Raw genomic sequence first — 21,130 nt, 5'->3', positions numbered from 1 at the left:
CATACATGACATATGTAATAGGAAAAAGGCACACCAACATACATAGTAATAAATCAAAACAACTTAATTGTTCTTAAATTAAATTCATAAACACACGAAATCAACTTATTGTTTTTCATTTAATTAAGTCTTAATTTAAAGGATAACCAATTCAACGTGCTGAGGTACCCGCCCCTCAAGTTGTTGCTTTGCACAACGCCTTGCTGTCTGTAGTCTCTCTAAATCTTTAAGGCGTAGTTGGAGTCCGCGCATAATTGGATCTAATGGATCAATAACTATTTTCTCAAGCACAACAGAGTTCTTCAAAATGTATCTAACTAATTCCACTTTACTCGAGCGGCCGTCGTACCCACATAACTTAACAACTTTAAGGTGATGGTGAGGCAACTGTGTCGTTCTCTTCTCTTTTCTATGTGATTTCGAAGGTTTCCCCATCAGTAACTGCACATGCGAAAATAAAGGTCAACTAAAGGTAATGTTATGTGTTACCATAACATTAGAAATACGAAAGCAAACTCACCTCTAAAACAAATTCCTGCAAGTTTGGAGATGCCCTTATCAAATGGGTCAGTCCCATAAGACTTTCGTCGCCGTCTGACCAATATTCTACGACCAACTTCTTCAGCTTAGGCAGTTCAGGAAACGTCGGTAGAACACTTTTCAACTAAACAGAGCATTGTACAGAGCATTATTACTATTATTATGTCAAAGCAAAACAAGAAACAATTAAAAAAAAAAAAAAAAAAAAACCTCAATTGTCTAACCTTCCGGTAGGACTTAAGTATCAAGGTAAGAATCTCCAATTGGTAAATGCAGCAAGAAAGTGTAGGAAGTAATTTTTCGATAGAGACGTAGTGATGCAGGCAATTAACAGTTACCTCTTTAAGCATCGGAACATTCCCAAGCAAGAGACCATCGGCATTCAGACCAATAAGTGAAATAAGATTTGGCGCCGAAACCTTAACAGATTCTAAACCGAAGCAGTACACCAATTCAAAGTGTTTTAGAACGAGGGATGGCCCACAAACTTCAAGATTTGATATTTTAGTTGTGCGATGAACAACCAACTTTTCGAGCAAAGGGCACATGCGTAAAAGAATTTCAATAGCTTGACCTGTCACATTAAGACATTTAAGAGACAATTCTTTGAGTGATTTAAAGCCAATACACGAATTTCCACCACTAATTCGGGTGAGGAACTCTTCTCGGAGAGTGTAATGTGTCTCTGTAAATCTTTTATACCTAGCTAGTACAGAAAAGTCCAAATCCAACTTCTGAACATGTCTCATAAACGCAAATTCAAACCACCGAGTGATTGATTCCTGAGACGAAAAGCACAAATCGAAACATACCCTGAATTCTTTCAAGGTAACCGATTTGTGTGATCCGATCACCCGATTCACCCATTCTTCGTACTTTCGCCCCTCTTCACTCCATAAATCGCGGTTTTTGCAGTTTTTTCTAATCCTGGCTAGTGCAGCGTCTGCACGAAAGTCGAGAGAAGAGGTATGTCTCCACAAGTTTACCCAACGAGAAGAAAGAACACTAGTTCGTGCAGCTTCCTTCACCGATAGCAAAGATAGGATATCAACGAGAATATCATCCGGCAACTGACTAATCCGATCATTATCACCTTTCGATCTTCTATTACACTATCAAATAAATATAGTGCTTCATCATAATTCATAACTAAGGAACAGTAACATTTTTTTATTTTTTTGCAATCCACTATCCCAATTCTACACAACCCTAGATATAGTTTATGTCATTGATTAAGTTATAATAATCAACACAAAACCTAAGATTAGGGATTTCATGCCGGAGAACGCATACAACATATTATGGTATGAGAAAAGAAAGAAAAAATACAAGCGATGAGCAAACCTTGTTCAATTGAAACTTGGAATCAAGTCGGAGCCGCTTCCCAGCCATTAAAGCTTGTATCTTTGGACCTCAAACACTGAGTTTCTGTGTGGTGTAATAAATTGAGAGGAAAAAAGATGGATTTGATTATTTTTCATGCATATATGGAAGATTAATTTTTAGTCCATCACGAATTTGGGCTTTAACCCAAGTTTGAGGGTATTTTAGTAATTTGACAATACATCTCAGATGCGTTTGTAATTTACCCCCTAATTATATTAACGAATACGAGAATCTAATCAAAAAAGGTGTTTGCTGGGGGGCCGTATTCCAAATGATGACACGTGGCTGAATCTCGTGAGGAGAGGTCCTGGTCAACGGTCAAACCTTGGAATCTTTCAGTCTCTGTACACCTGATAAAAAATACCCCCTGAATCTCTATCTCTGCAGAGCATTCATTCAATAATTTGTCTCCTTTTCGGAATAGAAATCACAGCAGAAGCAGAAGCAGAGCAGAGCAAACATTCATTCAAATCATCCCTTTTTAGTAACGGCTACTTTTTTTTTTCACATTCCCGCCATTTTTCTTCCTGAGTGCTTACCACTATTTAATACCCTAAACCACCCACCCACACACCCCTTACTTCTTCTCAACCAAATATTCATTCCTCAAGAAAACATTATGACGAAAGCCAACGCCCTCCGCCGCTTCCTCCTCCCCTGCTTCGGCCACCACACCCGCACCTCCCCAAGCCCTCCACCCGCCGCCGCCGCCGCCACCGCCACCAAGAAACGCATGAGCACCTCCCTCCGCGACGATCTCCACGACCTCCCCAATCCCGATAAACCTCATCAAGACTCCCAAGAATTCTCCCCTCCCTCCTCCCCCTCCACGCCCACCACCACCACCGCCGCCGCCGCCTCGTACGCCCCGCCGCGACCCTCCCGGACAATGGTGATCGGAACCATCTTCGGCCACCGGAGATGCGGCCACGTCTGGTTCTGCATACAGCAAGACCGCCTCACCACCAAACCCACCCTCCTAATCGAATTCTCCATCTCCACCTCCACCCTCATCCAAGAAATGCAGTGCGGGCTCGTACGTATAGCCCTCGAGTTCAACGCCGCCGAGTCGCCGGACTCGGAGCTGAGTCGCTGCCCCTTGCACTCGGTCCCTCTATGGACGCTCTTCTGCAACGGGAGAAAGATTGGCTTCGCCGTCCGGCGTAAGGCCACCCACCAGAACAGGCTCATGCTCAAGGCCATGCAGAATATTACAGTTGGCGCCGGCGTGCTCCCCTGCGGGTTCGGGTCTGAACCCGGGTCGGGTTCGGAGGAGATCATGTACATGCGGGCTAACTATGAGTTCATCGTGGGGAACGCCGACTCGGAGTCTTTCCATTTGATCAACCCGGGTGAGGGTCCGGGTCAAGAACTCAGTGTTTTCTTGATCCGATCTCAATAGGTTCAAAAAAGGCTTCTTTTTTCCCCAGTTACTAAATGAAATTTCATGGTGGGTCCCACTAGGGGTAATCTAGGAATTATCAATGTCAATTTTTCTTTTTCTTTTTCTTTTTCTTTTTTTTGTATGAAATCAGAAAATTTGGGGTTTTCTGATTTCTGGGAATTCATTTTTTCCTTTTGCCAAGGCTGAGAAAAACTGTGGTTTTTCTTACATTAGATATAAGATAGGATTAGCTTAATTACAGTGTAGATTTAATCTCCTCGAACGTAAGACGGGATTATTCTCGTGTGTCGATTTTCGCTAGTTATTTTCCGTTTCTTTTTACGTAGCAGCATTATTTTGTTTACATTATTTGATTTGCAATTAAACAACTTGTTTACATTGTTTGATGATGATGGTCTTTTTTTTCATTTTTTTTAAACACAGAATGATTTTGAAGATTATGATTAATTATGGTAATTAATATTAATATGTTGTTAAAATTAGGGCATAATAATTCAAGATTCTTGATGAATTGTTCATATATTCCTTAAATTCTGAATGATGGTGATGCTTTTAGTGGGGCTGGATATTCTTCACCTCAAGTTATATAATATGTTGTGTTAGCATCTTCTACATATATAACTTTAAATCATTTTGAACTATATATGTAGGTAGCATAATACATTTATTATAGTCCTCTCATTCAAATATTGGACCACTTTCCAAACTTTTAATTCGATCACCCCAAAAAAAGTTATCGATTCTAGGTATAAGCTAACACACAGCCAGTGACATCGCTTTCACGTTTTAATCATTTGTCTCGAATTCATTTCTTGTCTCGCATTTTCTTTCACGAAGAAATTTGTCTGCATTAACTAGTTAATCAAGGAATCTGGAACTATTTTAGATATTTTGTTACAGCTGTTGCATTCAGACAGCTGTTTTTACGCCATATGCTTCTCGATGAAATTTTAAAATAAAATAAAAAATTGAAATTTTAAATACCGAACGGAGTATGAGTTTTAGCTGCCACTATGAAAATTTTTCTTGGTTTGTGATAATTTTGCTCGCAAGTCAAAATTAGTATAGATAAACTAAATCATCTTTTCGAAATGTTAGAAGGAAAAGCAATAGTGCGTGAAACAGATATGCCTGATGCTCTGTCGAATCGTGCAATGGAGTTGGCTTACCAGGCACTTGATCTACACGAGTCTTCAGAGTTTCAATCCATCGCACGTTTCCTTAAAAAGGTATTTTATTGATTATTATTATTAATACTATAATTTTGAAATTTCAAGAATGGTTTTCTTTTCGTTATTTCTTTGATATCGAAAACGGTCTTAAAACTTCAAGAATAAAGATGGCCCGGAGGAAGAAAAAAAAAATTGCTTAGCATTAATTTGTATTTTTGGAAAGCTGTTGGAATCGACAAATCACACGCTTCGTCTTTTGGTAGCGCAGAATTTCGATGAATTTTACGGTCCGACGTGGCACTGTGTGGTTGGCAAAGACTTTGGATCTTGCATTACGCATTTAAATGAAAACTATATAATGTTCTGTGTGGATATGATTGTATTCCTTCTGTTCAAAGATGGCGATGAATTATCTCACGCCATCGAAGAAGCTGTAGTCGTACCTCTTCAGAAACCTGCTGAATGAGTGGTCAAAATCGCTCGTTTTCTATCTGCGTGCATGTTGTTAAATACAGAGATAAAAGAATGTATAGAAAGAATAAATTGTTGTAATAATAATAGCATGGTTATTTGGATTTGTAATGAATCTTGATATATAACAGGTAAATTTATTGTACTACCTGCTAGTTCACATATTCTTCCGACATAACGCAGAAACATCGTCCACATATAGTCGATTTAAAAAAAAAAAATTGTTACCTCCAAGAAAAATCGAAGATTTTGTGTTTCTGGTGTACGTGAGAATGGGATAATCTGCCGCCCGAGGACTATATGACACACAAAATGAGTGTAAATTAGTAATCGTACAAACCTCAGGATGCAGATTACCCGATTCTCACTAACAAATATTATTATTCGCACGAAGAAATCTAAAGTAAAATTAGAGAAAATAGATAAGAGGTGTAGATATTTTTTCATGCAAAAAATAAAATAAAATTGGTTGATGATTTATTATATGCATGGGAGAGGAGTATATATAATGCCTCAGAAAACACCAATATTAAATTCCTCAAGTATAAAAAGAGTTATATTTATTTATATTATATATAATAATACACAATGATAAGGTGCTGCTGCCACCTTAATTAATCATCGTAGATTGATTATGTTCTTCACTAACCAATGATTAAGAAGGAACCTCTCTTTTTCTCAGACAACAATACAACAATATTTGATCCTTGACTGCAAGAAATATTACATGTTCATAATCAATTAGTTATATTGATTCCTCTAGAGATCAAGGAATATGCTATGGTTCCAATCTTACATCTCAATCACCACCACTTTGTTAATCTTCAGCATCACTGTAAACCAATTAAAGCAGAATCTGATGCAACTGAATCTCTAATCAGGCTTTTAAAAAAAGATAAGTTAAGAATACTTGCATCGAATCGGACTTTCACATCAGAATACATTGCTTTAAAACCCGATAAGTTACAAATATGAGGACACTCCCACGGAATATGTGAACACTTATTCCACATCGACAATTTACAAAAGGAAAATGTCAACATTGCGTAAAAGATAGTTCGAACAGAGCACTGTATTCTTTAAATAAAATGTTAGCTCAAATAATCTTATCAGTCTGTAAACACTGTTATACAAATCCATTCAACAAAACTTTATGATGACACAAATCATCAATATGATGCTCGTAAACAAGCCCTAAAGAAAGTGTAAAAACCGAATAAATAATCATCTCAAATAATACATTTAATGCCAACTACGACACTATCAATAGCCTGTACATTGAAACATTGGCCATTGCCATAGACGGAAAAAAAACCGTATCTACCTATAACTAACGAGCCCTACATTTTTAAATCAAAACTGATACTCAAATATTTCCTCGAGGCACCCTTTTTGGTGGTTTTTGTTGTTAACTAACCCAAAGGACCGTTTGATAGTACTTTCTTCAATGTTTCATATGTCATAAAAACAATCCCTACACTTGGTACAACTTTGTAGTATTCTGGCAAAATCCCTCTGTACAACCCACGGAAGCCTTCACTGCGGATAATGTGTCTGAATGTTCCAAACAATCCAGCAGTATATATTCGAGGTCGACCAGCAGAGCCTTCTAATTGCATTCTTCTTCTCACGAGATCCAAGGGAAAAGTTGCTGCAAAGGATAAGAGTACATCGCGTTAATAGAATTGTTTTTAGGTATTAGAATAAAGATAAAATTAGTCAAATTATAAGCGAATTCATATTGATTTAAGTGGGGTTCTATTTTCAAGTGATGTCGAGCTCGGCTTTATTTTTTGAGTTCCACGAGAAAAATCTCGTAAATAATATTTTGAGCTCCTAGCTCGATAATTTTTGAATCAGGAATCGGACAGACAAAATTGAAGTCTAGAGTTTGCTTTACTAGGATTTAAGTACAAGTATAATAGTAAATTGTACTTGTGGAATCATAAATCGGAGACGCTTTAAACTATTGAAAAAGGGATATACTTAGATAATAAGGGCGTTGTATAAATATTTGGCAGTAGTTAACTACCCACCTGTTGATGATGCAATGCCAGAAAGACTGCCACAAGCAAGGCTTACCGCAACAGTAGAATCATCGGGCCTAAAAGAAAATCAAAAATTGTTAAGCACATAAATGAAGAAATCGTACAGACTATTATTTAGTACGAACAAATCATGATTTAGTCTCAGTTTTGACCTTCGAGCATGCCAAGAGGATCTCAAACTCTCGTAAACCGAGAAGCTTATTGCTATACTGGGTCCAACACCCTGCAACCACAAAATAGAAACTGAAACGATCAGAATCATCTAGAAGCAAGTGCATAGGACACCTGCAAAGAAAGTCGTAAGAAATTACCATTAATGTTGCCCCGAGCCCTTTGTACAGACCAAGAAAACCTTCATCTCTGCATATAGTGTTAACTGCATGCCTTATGCCTTGATAATATATTGCATTCCTCTAAAATGTTGCAGAGCAAAGAAAGAAAATTTTCAGAAAAAATTGAGTCGAAGACTGATAAATTCAAATAAAAAGCATAATCCGCCAAAACGAGAAGACAAATGCGAATCTAGAAAAGGAACCACCACCAAACAAAATCCATTCATAAGTAGCATTTTCACCTGTGCAGCGAGCCGTGTTCTGACAAGATCCAAAGGGTACGTGGCGGAAGCAGCAGTTATTCCAGCCAAGCCACCGCCGACGAAGTGCACAAAAATATCTGCATGTGGATTTCCTCCACTACCATCAAGGCCCGGCATTGATTTTAAAATCTGCAAAAAAGATTTTAATATAAATAAGAGCGCCACACACGCAAAGATGCAATTCACATCTAAATATGTAATAAATACTCACAGTCTTGTACTGTTCGTAGGCGTAAAAGCTGACTGAAGAATAAGGAAGCCGATGAGCTATAGTAACCAAATTCCCTTTCCAGAAGGCTCGAAAACCTTCTTCGTTCACTATCCGCAATGCCTCGCGCCATATACAAGGCTTACTCATAGTTGCAGCATCTGAATACATGCCTTGTACCTAACAGTAGATCAAGAAAATCAATTTAAAATATAAACATACCAATATAGAAAGAAAAAGAGAGAAGAATGGGTTGTAATTATGAAAGTATTCAAATTGAATTATTTAGAAAATGCGATTGGCTTCAAGCACTTCAAGCATAAATTTAAGTCAGATTTGCTTTATATTTTATAGTTCTTCTCACTTTCCTAAATCCAAATCGAGCATCTTTCATACAAGATAACAGAAGAAAAGGGAGAAACCTGAAAGAGAATTGTGAGTCGAGCTAAGGGAGCAGTACAGGTCTTGCTGAAAGCTCCGGCGATACCGCCGGCGAGGAGCTGCGGCACCGTACCAATCTGCGATATTTGCGGCTGCTGCTGTTGCGGCCGTGAGTTGTGGTGGTGTAGAAACTGCCTAGTGGCGGTGCCGCCTTCCACCCCAACTCTAGCTTCCATATATTCCAATATAATTAAAAAAAACAAAAAAAAAACAATTTTTGTCTGTCTACTCGCCCAAATAACACTACGGATCTCCCAAAATCTTCATCGTGCTATTGGATCATCCGATTTGGGAGCGCCGGAACAGAAATCAATTGAGGCCGCCATTTCTGTTTTGATTTCTCTAATATTTTGGGGATGGTGTGAATAAACCCTATGGTCTGGTAAAAACCCTAGATGGGAACGGTGTGCAGTCCGGTCTAATTGGTTCGAAGGAATATTACTTCGAATATTTTTTTCGAAAAATTGAAGTTTCGGCCGCGTTGACTAACGATTTTACGAGTGAACCCGAAAGCACGACTTATTGTTTGGGCCTCTTAATTTTTGTTTCGGCCCAATATTAAAAACCAAACATAAAGCCAATTTTAAAAAATAATAGTTTTTAAAAATAAATGGAAATTTGGGCTGTTAATCCACTAATAGTAAAGGACTAGCTTGCAATTTGATGCCCAGTCCAAATTGAAATAGTTACTATTCAGATTAAAAATATTGTGCACAATCTTCTTGGGTAAAACCGTAAAATTTAGCTATTCACGGTTTATAACAAAAAACACTTTATTTCTCTAAAACTCCAAAACTTTCCAAAAAAATCCAAAAACCCCCCAACTGCAAATACCGAAAAAAAAAGATCAAAAATTTGAAATCAAGCTTGAAGAAGGGTTGCGCTTCGATTTTTTGAGGTAATTTCGACTATTTTATATGTAATAGGCATTGGGTAAATCGATTACGGAACCAATTTCGTGTTAAAAATGATGAAGAATAAATTGACCAGAATCCAATCATTGACAAAATGAAATCAAGATTAGGACATAGGTTTTGTGCTTGTTTAAGGTCGGAGAAAATATTTTATACATTCTTTTATTTTGAATTTATTGGGGAATGAGGGGTAGGATTGGGAATTCAGCTGTGTGTTGGGGTGGGGGTTCACTTGTGAATTTTTGGTTTGTTTGTGTTATGTAGGGTAAAATGGTAATTGGCAAGAGAAAGAGGTGTGGCTTTGTGCTGCTCTGGAAAGTGGGAAAGTGATAGCCTGTAGATGGGCCTACGAGTAGCTACGTGTGGTCTAGGTTGTTTTGAGGCCTTTTACTAACAGTTGTGGGGCCCAAACTTTCATGATCAACGTCCAAATGCAAATTCCAAGGACTTAATCTATGGCTGACGATTAAGGAACGACTTTTTCTGCATAACATAAAAAATAAATACCTGGCCGATTTACTAAAAGCAGCAAATTGAAATAAATGTTACTAATTAAAGTATTATTCCGCGATAATTTACAAATCAATATAAAATAAAATGTACACTGGACAATATGTATTATTTTTATATATACATACACAGACATGTATGCTTGTATTTTAGTGTGTAAAATGAATAATATTTATATAAATGAATTGTATGTATGTATGCGCAAGCAAAAGATTTCTGGTGACGTTCAGATCTTTGTTTAAGTAACAGTAGGTAGCTGTAGGTGCCATCACCTCCTAATTTTCACATTCCCCAACCCAACCCAACCCAAGTGAAACTTTATCATGAGTCAGTGCGTGTAATTACTGTGTGTGAGAGAAAAAGAATTTATCAGTCCTGCATTTAATTTTACTGACTGTGTGAGAGAGAATAGAGAGCGTGAGCATGACGACGACTTAACATTTATACTTATCACCAAACATGTATGTATATACCAAAAATATATACTTGCATGTATTTTCCTATAAATATAATTTCTACGTAAGAAATAAATATTTGCTTAACCAAACAAGGCGGGAGGGTAAAATTGTTGGGCTAAAATCTCAATCGTGGACCAGAAACCAATAAATAAGGAGGATGGTCCTAATGTCAAAATGGGTCACGTGAAGCGAGTTGGATCGAAGTGGCCATTAAAATTGAGTGCGACAATAATAAAGTTGCATATTCATATTCGCCGGAGAAGAATAGGTTAATAAGAAATTCACAAGTTAAATAGCCACTTCTAAGTTCGCAGGAAATGTAGAGGGGTAAATGGCGAATTCGGAGACAAGCGTTACACATAAAAGATAGAAGATTCGATAATAATTTCCATAAAGAAAAATGTGATAAATGGTAAATAAGATCATTGATTGATGTAAACTAAAACAAATAAAAAAGGTCATAGATTAGAAAATCGTCATATACGATCTTCTATATGAACAAATGTATAAAATCCTACTAGAGTTATGCATGCACATTATGTATTGTCTCAATTTTTCTCTCTCTCTCCACTGTTGGTAAGCTGTCTCGTTCGTTTTCACCGTCTCTGAAGCTGACGATAGGTAAGCTTTCCCAGCAGTCGAATGAGTTGGATTCGAAGAAATGGTCTTGAGGTTGCAAATTTTGCGCCATCATATATAAAAAGTTTTAATGCTAAGGCAACCATGAGCAACTATCAATCATAATATCTTTATAATTATTATTATATTTTTTTTTCTAATTATTATTTTTTCTTCTTCTCTTTAGGGCAACTTTAAGCTATAATAATATATTGTAATTATATTTGTTTGATTTTTTTATTTTCCGACTAATTTTCTTATTTTCTTTGTTATTCAGTTTTCGATATTAAAGGCATAATTACTATATTTTTTTATCTGCTAGTAGGGTTTTAAAAAAAGATATCATATCCAATAAATGATTATCTCTTACTTGTGAAGCCATTGTGAACCTTAGTCCATTATTTGCAAAGTTTATTTGTATAATTTAAAAAAACAAAATAAAAGAAAAATTGAAACAAACAAATTAAATAATAGCTGGGAGCTCTAATTTCAGAATATCATGGGATAATAATAATAGTAGAGGAATAAATAGAGATTGAAATCGCAATAATTAATATCAGACAGGTTTATTTCAATCAAATTAGATTTCAATCAATCATTTCGTTTTGTTTAATAAAATAAACATCGGAAGAAGTGATAGACTATAAAAAGCAACTGTTTGGCGGATAGAGTGTGGGGATAGCCTAAACTAACTCACCCTTCTATATTTATTATTTTATCCGTCGGTTCACACGTGCGTGCGTGCGTGCCTTCTCACAAGATTAATTCACTCAATTTTTAATCATTTATAAATTAATCCACCACGTTATGGATTATTAAACCCATTTTATATTCCTTATAAAAAAAGATTTTCCAAATGATTACAATTTTTAAAAAATAGATGATAGAATTGTAGAGGTAAATTCCAACTATTTCCGTTAGGTAATGTATAATTACAAAAAGAACCCTTTTATTTGAGAAATTATACCCAGACCCCTGCAATTTGTAATTTTTTTCATTCACACCCCTACAATACAGTGTTAAAGTAAGAAATCTACAAGTTGCAAGGAGTTGATGTAATTATAGACACATAAGAGATTTTTCCAAGAGTAGTTCTTACCTCGGTGATTGTAATTTACCATTTATTATATTTATTCATTAATAACATGATTATAAAAAAAATGGATAGCGTGGGGGTTCCAATTAATATTATGATGCAATTCAACCACAGGGGCTTATTTTCACCTTATCAAAATTCAACTGGGCAAAATCACTATTAACAAAAGTTGAGGGGCAATATGAGCAATTTTGAAAAACTTAGTTGATTTAAAAAAAATATATATTTTTATTTAACTAAAAAATAGAATCTAAAGTAGAAATCCAAGAAAATAAACAGAGAGACACTGTAGTACTGAAAGATCTTCACACGCAATAATTTCGAGCGAGATTCAGTGAAAGAGAAAAAAGCATGGCATATGCATACATGATAAATACGTGACTGTCTGAAACACACACACACACAGTCTCTCTCTCTCTCACACACACACACTGAGAAAAACACAGTGGTTCCACTATTCCACCGTCGGAACTGTATGGATTTTTGTCTCCTAATAACATTTGCGCCAGGAGAAAGAGGGGGTCTCTTCCCCCCTCTGCCAATTTTCGCTGTTTCAGAAAAAGAAGAAAGATAAAAAAAATAAAATTAAAGCTTTAGAGAGAGAAAGAGATATACATATATACATATAGATACAAATTACAATATACAACCAACACAACATAAACATATTCCCACAAATTATCATGGCAGCCTCTCATTTCATCATCACCACATCTCTTTTTACTGTTTCTCTCTTTTTAATTTCCTCCCTTTAAAACTCCCATCTTCTTTTTTCACACACACACACACTCACCTTTCTCTTTCCACACACTGTTATATATATACATATATATATATGATGGCCGAGGGATTCGGACAATATCATGTCCCACAACAAAGCAGAAGAGATAAGCTGAGAGTTAGCAACCAACCAGTGTGCATAGATGCATCATCTTTAATCCCCTTCTACGATCCGTCGCTAATCTCTTCTGATTTGATCAACCCTGCTAACCACCTGCACCGCCAAAGTAATTACAGTCTTGCCCATAACCCAGGCGGCGGCGGCGGCGGCGCCGGTGTTAAAGAAGAGGGCATGAATCTGATGGGTTTTCTTGGTGGAATGAACATAAATCACATGTACTCGGATCCACAGTTGTCGGTACAGTTAAACCCTAGCTCTATCCAAGAAATCACCGTCAACCCACCACCGTGCCCGTACGCCACCGCCGCTGCACCGCCCCACTATTACAGCTTCCACGGAAACCAAACAGCCGCCCATCATCAAGAATTGCCCAACAGTACTACTAACGGCAACGGCAACGGCCAGAGCTTGTCGTTGTCTTTGTCCTCGCACCACCACCACGGCCACCATCTACCCCTGGAGCTGAATCTGCAGCAGAGATACGACGATTCTTCCTCATCTCCGACGATGTTCGGAGAAAATAAAGTTAGTGGTGACGACGGAGGAACGACGCCGTACGTAGTCAGCAAGCTGCAGGGTGGTTCTTTTACCTCAATTGATCAACTGTCGAAAAGTTTCGTGCCCTTAGGACCGTTCACCGGTTACGCTTCTGTGTTGAAGGGATCGAGATTTCTGAAACCTGCGCAGCAATTGATGGAAGAGCTTTGCGATGCCGGCCGGGTTTTTTATTCCGACAAATCGGTTTTCTCCGACAACCCTCCTCCGTTGGAGGCCCCCGGTTTCGGTGATACCACTACTTGTGTTATCGATGATAATTGCAGCGATGGGAGTGAGCAAACTAGGAAGAAATCGAGGTTACTTTCGATGCTCGACGAGGTATAAAAATCTGATCTTTGTTCGAAATTCGATCATGTTCATATATCCTATGTTTAATTTACAAAATGTAATCTTGAAAAGAATTAAACTTTAATCAGGGGCACTAGAATTGGATCTTGTCTGAAAATTTATTTGATGTAGATTAGTACATTTAAAATAAGTATTATACTTAGGAATATCTATGCAGAACAATTGGTATTTAGTACCATAAAGCTAAGTGTGTCTGACAACTACCTAAGAGATAGTCTTGATTATAATGTGTGACATTGCCATCAATTTTGCATAAAGATGTAATTAATTAAATCAACTGAAAAGATTTATTCTGTAAAACATTTTTGCCCTCTTTTCGGTTTTGAAGTGGAAGAATAAGATTCTGCGTACGTAATGTTGTCGATCCCCTTAAACGACTTCCTATTACATAATCTTATATTTGTAACGACACGTTGACAATGTGGTGGAGTAGCAATTTAAACCTTAAATCGAGTTTTTTTTTTCTTCTTAAAGAATCGTTGGATTTAGTGGTCGAAATCGTTAAATTTGAGGATCGGGTGCAGTTTCGATATCTGTGTTTTCAAATTCATGTATTGATCGATGTTGTCGGCTCGGCTTCCATGAATTAAAACAAAATTGAAATAGGTTAATTAATAATAATAATATACAAGATATCGAATGAACGACAAGGAAATCTTTCTTAGATTGACTTCAATTATAAGTAAGCTTTTGAGTACATTTTCAAGATCATCACCAATTAAGTTCCGTCTTTTTTTTTTTTTGGTTAGGTTTATAAGAGGTACAAGCAGTATTACCAGCAAATGCAAGCTGCCGTAGCAGCATTCGAATCGGTTGCTGGACTAAGCACAGCGAGCCCGTTTGCCAATTTGGCGCTAAAGGCCTTATCCAAACATTTCAGATGTTTGAAGAACGCAATTACCGATCAACTCCAGTTCACATCTTCCAAATCACACGGTGGCAAATCGAACTACGAGAGGGAGGACACTAATCAAAGACCGGAAAATTCCGGTAGGGGTAGTTTCGTCCAAAGACCATTTCACCTCGATCAAACTACTGTATGGCGTCCTCAGAGAGGACTCCCCGAACATGCTGTTACTGTCCTCCGTGCCTGGCTGTTCGAACACTTCCTCCATCCGTAAGTATCTTTCGATGTCTCTTGTAGATATATATTATATGTATGCATATATTTCGTACTAGTTTTTTATTCTCAAAATTTTCCGATTTTGGAATTTTTCGTTTCGAACCTGCTAATTCCGATTTTAATTTCCGAAAATAATTACGAAAAATTTGATTTTTTTTCCAAAAATTACGCTTATAATATCAATATTATGATGTATTTTATATTTTAGGGTACTAAAATTTGTAATTTACGAATGCCGCAATCCAAAGCCGGAAATTTCCGATATTGGAACAAGTTTTTTCTGTTCCAATTTCCTAAATTCCGATTTTTACGATTTTTTCTGGAACGGAATTTGAACTAATTTTTCACTTGCAAAAGAAAATTGAAATTTTTGCTTAAAGTGTTAAATTTGTAATTTTCCACCCCTACCTCGTACAAATAACTGAAAATGTCTCCATTAATGTTATTACAGTTATCCAACCGACACCGACAAACTAATGTTGGCAAAGCAAACAGGCCTTTCGAGGAATCAGGTATCTTCTAGAACTTTCGTAGCATGCTTCTGCAGTATGTTATTCTTCATATGTATAGTCTTATATTTTTTTTTTGTTTTATTTTTAATTACCTCGAATCAATATTTTATACGTGACTAGGTTTCGAACTGGTTTATAAACGCAAGAGTAAGGCTTTGGAAACCGATGGTGGAGGAAATACACACGCTCGAAACTCATCAGGGCACCCAAAAGCCTAATAATAATAATAATAATAATTCCCAAAGAGAGGATCAACAACAACAAACTTCCAACAATCTGAACGACCGTCACTTGATGAATATGCCTACAATCGACGAGTGTGAAAACGCATCCACCTCGGTACAGAGAATCGGGGAGTTCAGTTTGAAACGTACTCGAGATGCGGGCCCCGCTGAAGCCCGTCAAGGAAACGAGGCGGGCCCGATCAGATCAGTTCCATATGGCAGCAATCTAGTAATGCACAACTCTTCTTCTCATCACCTGCATGTTGCTGGCGGTGGCGGTGGTGGTGTTTCGTTGACGTTAGGACTTCATCAGAACGGAGTGGGATTGGGGGAATCATACCCTATGCATGCGGCGCGTCGATTTGGGCTGGACTTGCATGGGGACGGATATCAGGTGAGCGGATTTGCAGCGCAAAATCGACAGTTTGGGAGGGATGTTCTGGATGGACAGATGATGCATGATTTTGTTGGCTGAGCATACTCTCTCTCTCTCTCTCTCTCTCTCTCTCTCTCTCTCTCTCTCTCTCTCTCTCTCTCTATAGCTATAGCCTATATATATATATATATATATATATATATATATATATATATATATATTTATTTATGGTCATTGTGCAATTAATATTTATTATTTGAAATTATTGAACTTTTTGTTGGTGGCAGATAATGTAAAAATTGGTACCCTTCTGCAATGAATATTGTATAATCTTCCTTGGCATTATTAATTTGTATGCATCTAAACTTAAATACTTATTTTAATTGATTAATTAATACTCCCTGGAATAAAATATGAGTGATAAATGAGTTTATTTCAATATGGAATAATTAATTAATTAGTTCTCTAAAACGTGAATATTTTTTTATAATAAAGGGGCAAATGATTCCAAGGAAAGCAGGAATTAAGTACTTTTGCAACGTAAACGTGAAGCGGCTTTTTTTCCTCCTTTGATTCTAATTTTCGCTTTAAACCGATGCTAAACAAAAGCCCCAGCAACTTTATTAAATAAAGCCACGTGGCTATTAAAATACGGCATTATATTTAATTGAGTAAAAAGCAGTTTACCCCCTAAACTATAGCCCGTTTTGCACTTTATCCCCCAAACAAAAAAATTTTGCACGTTTTTACCTAAACTACGGTTTTCGTTGCACGGTGCCTTAAAAGGGGAATATTCAGGGCATTTTTGCCGGAATCCCACACACGTGCCTTTCACGTGATTTTTCGAAGGGTAAAACCGTCTCATCACTTAAAAACTAAAGAAGGGCTGTATTTCGGTTTTCTTTTACCAACTCGATTAACACTTCAATATTTTGTCTGCAATTTTCCCCAAATCATTTTTCTAGGGTTTTTAGTTCAAAATCTTTCCTCTCAAAATTTCTCCTGATTTGACGCGTTGGTTGCTCGAAATGGTCTGGAAATTAAGGAAAGGCAATGAAGAAATTCCTCCAGCACGATTTGCTCCAGAATATGGTAAGTTACTGAAATGTTTATCGATCTCTGTTGTGCTTATTTGTTTTATGAAATCGATGACAAAGTTCATTTTTTATTCAAAATGTTTCTGTTTTTTATTCAAAATGCTTCAGAATATTTGTTTAAAATATGAAAAAGTATGGATCCCAAATACATTGTTCCCTTTTTTGAAGTATACTTGTTTATTTTTCCCCATGTCATTTCTGGTATTTTTTATTCTTGACTGTAATTTTCTATTCATATTAATGCAGGTCCTAATAGTGATTATTTTACTATTAGAATGTACCATTCTGGTAAAATTGTTGAGTTAAATGGCAGATATTATGTGGATGGTAAAGTTGATTATTTTGATTGGTGTCATGAAGATGAAATGTCTGTGTTAGAATTAAATGAAATGGCTAAAGAGTTAGGATTGAATGATGTGGTTCATTTTCTGCACAATAGGGGTATGCCACATGACTGCAATTATGTTTCAAAGTTAGAACATGATATTGATACTCTGTGTTTAGTGAATTTTGTTGATGATGAAAGAGTCACAGAAATATATGTTCAGCATGAAACTGTTGTGCAACTGAGTGCAAATGAATCTGATATAGATACTGGGAATGAATCTGGGGGTACTGAGAATGAACATGTTGGGGGTACTGGGAATGAACCATTAGATTTCAGTGATGGTTTAATTGATATGAATGATAGTGATGGTAGTGATGGCCAATCAGTTGGGGAGGATTCTGATCACTCTGATTTTCTAGCTGATAGTGATTTTTATGAGTCTGATGATGATATTCAGTATGATGAAAATGTAGACTTTGATGTAGAATGGGGAGGGTTACGGGAAAAATAAAAAACAGAGCCTACCAATAGAAGATCTAGGAGATTAAATAAAACAGTTGATGAAGAGGGGTCAAGCAAGAAAAAACTGAATGAATGCACCCACAATAACTTCCCTGTTTTCAATGAAAAACTTGATATGTCAGACCCTCAATTTCAACTGGGGCTTTGTTTTAATGATGCTGATTCATTTAGAAGTGCAGTAAGACAGCATTCTATTTTCCATGGTAGAGACATCAAATTCAAAAAAAATGAAAAAAATAAAGTCCAAGTAATTTGCAAACATAAGACTTGTGACTGGACAATTTATGCTTCCCAACTTAGAAATGAAGCTACATTCCAGATCAAGAGTCTTAATGCAGTTCATGAGTGCAATAGGAAAGAGAGGGTGACTTGTGCAACATCTAGGTGGGTAGCCAACAAATATAAGGATAAGTTAGCCTCAGATCCTAAATGGCCAGTTGATTCCATGATGTCTATTCTGCAGAAAGACTGTAAGCTTTTGTTCAGTAGGCATCAAATGTACAGGGCAAAGAAAAAAGCCACTGAGTTGAACACTGGCTCAAGTGTTGAACAATATGGCTTAATGTGGAGGTATGCTGCAGAAGTGGTTAAAACTAATCCTGGGACCACAATTAGGATTAAAACTAAACCTGTTGGGGATGGGAATGAAATGAGATTTAAAAGAGTTTATTTGTGTTGGGGGGCTTTAAAGGAAGGGTTTCTGTCAGGGTGTAGGTCTATTATCTTTTTGGATGGATGCCACTTGAAAACATCATATGGTGGTATCCTATTGTGTGTTGTAGGGATAGATGCTAACAATGGTATTTATCCATTTGCATATGCAGTAGTTGAAAAGGAGAAAAAAGATAGTTGGTTGTGGTTTATTGAATTGTTGAAAACAGACTTGAATATTGAGAATAGTGGTTTGTGGACTGTGATGAGTGATAAACAGAAGGGGCTCATTGATGTTGTAGAGTTGTTGCTGCCTTTTTCAGAGCACAGATTCTGTGTGATGCACTTATACAGTAACTTTAAGTTGTCACATAGAGGCTTAGCTCTGAAAAATATTTTGTGGAAAGCTGCCAGAGCTTCCAGGATTGTGGATTTTGAAAGGGTGATGAGGGAACTGGGTGAGAAAGACAAATCAGCCTTCAAATGGATTGCTAAGAGGCCTGCAGCACATTGGTCTAGGTCATATTTCAACACAAACTCCAAGTGTGATGTGTTACTGAACAACATGTGTGAAAGTTTTAATGCAATGATTGGAAGGGCTAGGAGTTTACCTATCATTGACATGTTGGAAGCTATCAGAATGATCTTAATGAAGAGGATTCATGTGAAAAGAGACAAGATGGCCAAATACAGTGGTGATATTTGTCCTAACATTCAGAGGCAGTTAGATGATTTGAAGAAGAAGTCCATGGACTACATAGCTCATTGGAATGGCAAGGATCAGTTTGAGGTGGAGAACTGTTACGGGGAGAAGTTCAAAGTCCACCTTGGGGATAATAGTTGCAGCTGTAGAAGATGGCAACTAACTAGAATCCCATGTGCACATGCTATTTCAAGCATGTATTGCATGGGATACACACCTGAGGATTATGTTGAAGGCTGGTACAAGAAAGACAAATACATGGCAATCTAGAGTCACTTGATGAATGCTATGGAGGGTAATGAGTCTTGGCCAATTTCTGGCAAAAGTAAACTACTTCCTCCAGACATTGAGAGCATGCCAGGTAGACCAAAGATGCACAGTAGAAGAAAACAGCCAGGTGAAGGGTCCAGGGATATACCAGCTCCTGTTTGCAAGAACATAACAACAATTGGAAAGTTGGGGAGGCAAGGAGTGATAATGACTTGCAGTTTGTGTCACCAGAAGAAACATAATGCAAGAGGTTGTCCATTAAGGCAACCAAGTGAGCAAGGCACCACTAGTGCTGCTGCAAATAACAAAAGAAAGGTACATGTCTATGTTTTTTTGTTTATAATCTTATTTCTATTGTAATGTTCTTATGTTCTTTTCTTTTGTCAATTTGCAGAGAAAGCAATCAAAGAAGGGCAAGGAAAAACCATCCAATCAAGTGCCTGAAACACCAGTGGTTAGTATAATAGCATTAATCTTTTTTTGTATCTGTGAGTATGAAATATATTTTCATTTGTGTATGTGAAATAATAGCTTTAATGAATTTTTGATAAATGTGTGTATGAATTATATTCTATATGTTGATAATTGCAGATGGATGATGATACCTTGAGCCAGGAAATTGAGGCTGTATATCAGAGCTTGATTAATGAAGCTGAAGAAACTTCAAAACAAACTAATGAGACTGTGAGTAAAAGACAAAAATTACCAGTTAGGAAAGGGAAGAAAAAAAACATTCCAGAAGAGGTAAAATATTTGATTTTTAAATCCTTGGTTAAAAGATCAGTTCTGAACATATTGTTATTTTTATTTGATTTTTTGTACTTTAGGTGGTTCCAAAATCAAAAAAGGGCAAAGAGCCTATGGTGGTTGAGCAACTGAAGGTTCCAAGAACATGGAAGGCAAAGAACCTGTGGTGGCCAGTCAAACTTCAAGTGTGCCAAGAACATCTAGTAGCCAGCTATCACAAACAACTGTGAACAACACCCTTTCAGCAAGTCTACAAAGTGAATTGCACCACCACATTTCCAGAAAATTTTTGTTAAAAAAATTGTAATTAAAGGCAGTTGTAATGCTGGCAACTCTTTTTTGTTTTGGTATTTGCTATTTAGGTATTGTAAGTCTGTCTTTTTGAAAATTGTATTTTAGAAGTTTTTTGGAAGGTGTTTTGGAAGTCTTTTTGAGAACTGTATTCAAGACAACTCTTTTGGTTTGATATTAATGAAGAAGTTGATTATCTAATAGCTTGTTGTGAATATGTTTATGCTTATTGTGAATAACACCACAGTACATTGGTACATTTATTTATGTTTGTTCTTACAATCTGATATTTGGTAATCATGTTTGTGTTTGAAATAACATTGACAAACCATATCATAATAGCCATTGATTTCATACATAAAGAGTACATTAAGAAGGAATTACATTACACAATCTGTTTTTGAAAAACAGAGACACAAGAACAATATAACACAACTTACAACATAAAAAATCAATAGCATCAAAAACTCCAAAATATCTTAATTTCAAGAACACAGATTTTCAAGAACACAGACATATGCATAAGGAGATACACAAATACATATTTTAATTTCAAGAACACAAACATATTACATAAGAAGATACACAAACAACCATGAGATTATCACTGCAATCCA

General features: G+C 36.6%; 5 protein-coding genes and 1 non-coding gene across 8 annotated transcripts; 4 read left to right on the top strand and 2 right to left on the bottom strand.

The window, feature by feature from the left end:
• Positions 1-13: 13 nt before the first annotated feature.
• Positions 14-2,039, bottom strand: LOC105952720 (F-box/LRR-repeat protein At3g26922). Of its 2 annotated transcripts, none has more exons than XM_088824089.1 (4): positions 1,885-2,039; positions 879-1,652; positions 521-664; positions 14-441 (listed from the first exon to the last, which is right to left on the bottom strand). In XM_088824089.1, the coding sequence occupies exons 1-4, from the start codon at positions 1,930-1,932 to the stop codon at positions 136-138; spliced, it is 1,272 nt and encodes a 423-aa protein (XP_088680215.1). In that variant the 5' UTR covers positions 1,933-2,039; the 3' UTR covers positions 14-135. The 2 variants fall into 2 exon arrangements, with proteins under 2 accessions (XP_088680215.1, XP_012831755.1); XM_012976301.2 differs by having other exon boundaries at positions 765-1,652; positions 1,885-2,035.
• Positions 2,040-2,354: 315 nt separating this feature from the next.
• On the top strand, positions 2,355-3,717 carry LOC105952721 (MIZU-KUSSEI-like protein (Protein of unknown function, DUF617)). Its single transcript, XM_012976302.2, has one exon. The coding sequence runs from the start codon at positions 2,546-2,548 to the stop codon at positions 3,326-3,328; it is 783 nt and encodes a 260-aa protein (XP_012831756.1). The 5' UTR covers positions 2,355-2,545; the 3' UTR covers positions 3,329-3,717.
• A 507-nt stretch (positions 3,718-4,224) lies between these two features.
• On the top strand, positions 4,225-5,136 carry LOC105952800 (uncharacterized). Its single transcript, XR_016033853.1, has 2 exons — positions 4,225-4,560; positions 4,772-5,136. It is a non-coding gene; the product is annotated as an uncharacterized LOC105952800 (transcript).
• An 892-nt stretch (positions 5,137-6,028) lies between these two features.
• Positions 6,029-8,746, bottom strand: LOC105952995 (uncharacterized). Its single transcript, XM_012976606.2, has 7 exons — positions 8,248-8,746; positions 7,829-8,005; positions 7,597-7,746; positions 7,334-7,435; positions 7,175-7,245; positions 7,011-7,078; positions 6,029-6,625 (listed from the first exon to the last, which is right to left on the bottom strand). The coding sequence occupies exons 1-7, from the start codon at positions 8,440-8,442 to the stop codon at positions 6,387-6,389; spliced, it is 1,002 nt and encodes a 333-aa protein (XP_012832060.1). The 5' UTR covers positions 8,443-8,746; the 3' UTR covers positions 6,029-6,386.
• A 3,775-nt stretch (positions 8,747-12,521) lies between these two features.
• Positions 12,522-16,269, top strand: LOC105952996 (BEL1-like homeodomain protein 9). The gene is made up of 4 exons (XM_012976607.2): positions 12,522-13,639; positions 14,419-14,786; positions 15,244-15,304; positions 15,425-16,269. Exons 1-4 carry the CDS (start codon positions 12,698-12,700, stop codon positions 16,001-16,003), a joined length of 1,950 nt encoding a protein of 649 aa, XP_012832061.2. The 5' UTR covers positions 12,522-12,697; the 3' UTR covers positions 16,004-16,269.
• Positions 16,270-16,590: 321 nt separating this feature from the next.
• LOC148767243 (uncharacterized) lies at positions 16,591-20,714 on the top strand. 2 transcript variants are annotated; one of them, XM_088824088.1, is made up of 5 exons: positions 16,591-16,996; positions 17,248-19,790; positions 19,870-19,929; positions 20,067-20,219; positions 20,303-20,714. In XM_088824088.1, the coding sequence occupies exons 2-5, from the start codon at positions 19,485-19,487 to the stop codon at positions 20,450-20,452; spliced, it is 669 nt and encodes a 222-aa protein (XP_088680214.1). In that variant the 5' UTR covers positions 16,591-16,996; positions 17,248-19,484; the 3' UTR covers positions 20,453-20,714. The 2 variants fall into 2 exon arrangements, with proteins under 2 accessions (XP_088680214.1, XP_088680213.1); XM_088824087.1 differs by lacking the exons at positions 19,870-19,929; positions 20,067-20,219; positions 20,303-20,714 and having other exon boundaries at positions 17,248-19,638.
• Positions 20,715-21,130: the final 416 nt, after the last annotated feature.

This window comes from Erythranthe guttata, chromosome 10 (genome assembly GCF_056151865.1).
Source record: "Erythranthe guttata isolate IM_541 chromosome 10, IM_541, whole genome shotgun sequence".
NCBI classification, from domain to species: Eukaryota; Viridiplantae; Streptophyta; class Magnoliopsida; order Lamiales; family Phrymaceae; genus Erythranthe; species Erythranthe guttata.
The sequence above is the reverse complement of the archived record's forward strand: the minus strand, read 5'-3'. Positions and strand labels throughout refer to the sequence as shown.

Coding starts and splice junctions, on each gene's coding strand:
- LOC105952720 (XM_012976301.2), bottom strand. CDS start 1,932: ATGGCTGGGAAGCGGCTCCGACTTGATTCCAAGTTTCAATTGAACAAG. Junction 1,653..1,884: donor CCAAGTTTCAATTGAACAAG/GTTTGCTCATCG, acceptor TTTATTTGATAG/TGTAATAGAAGATCGAAAGG. Junction 665..764: donor TACTTAAGTCCTACCGGAAG/GTTAGACAATTG, acceptor TGCTCTGTTTAG/TTGAAAAGTGTTCTACCGAC.
- LOC105952721 (XM_012976302.2), top strand. CDS start 2,546: ATGACGAAAGCCAACGCCCTCCGCCGCTTCCTCCTCCCCTGCTTCGGC.
- LOC105952995 (XM_012976606.2), bottom strand. CDS start 8,442: ATGGAAGCTAGAGTTGGGGTGGAAGGCGGCACCGCCACTAGGCAGTTT. Junction 7,079..7,174: donor TCCTCTTGGCATGCTCGAAG/GTCAAAACTGAG, acceptor ATTTTCTTTTAG/GCCCGATGATTCTACTGTTG. Junction 6,626..7,010: donor TGGCATTGCATCATCAACAG/GTGGGTAGTTAA, acceptor TATCCTTTGCAG/CAACTTTTCCCTTGGATCTC.
- LOC105952996 (XM_012976607.2), top strand. CDS start 12,698: ATGATGGCCGAGGGATTCGGACAATATCATGTCCCACAACAAAGCAGA. Junction 14,787..15,243: donor TTCGAACACTTCCTCCATCC/GTAAGTATCTTT, acceptor ATGTTATTACAG/TTATCCAACCGACACCGACA. Junction 15,305..15,424: donor CAGGCCTTTCGAGGAATCAG/GTATCTTCTAGA, acceptor ATACGTGACTAG/GTTTCGAACTGGTTTATAAA.
- LOC148767243 (XM_088824087.1), top strand. CDS start 17,967: ATGTCAGACCCTCAATTTCAACTGGGGCTTTGTTTTAATGATGCTGAT.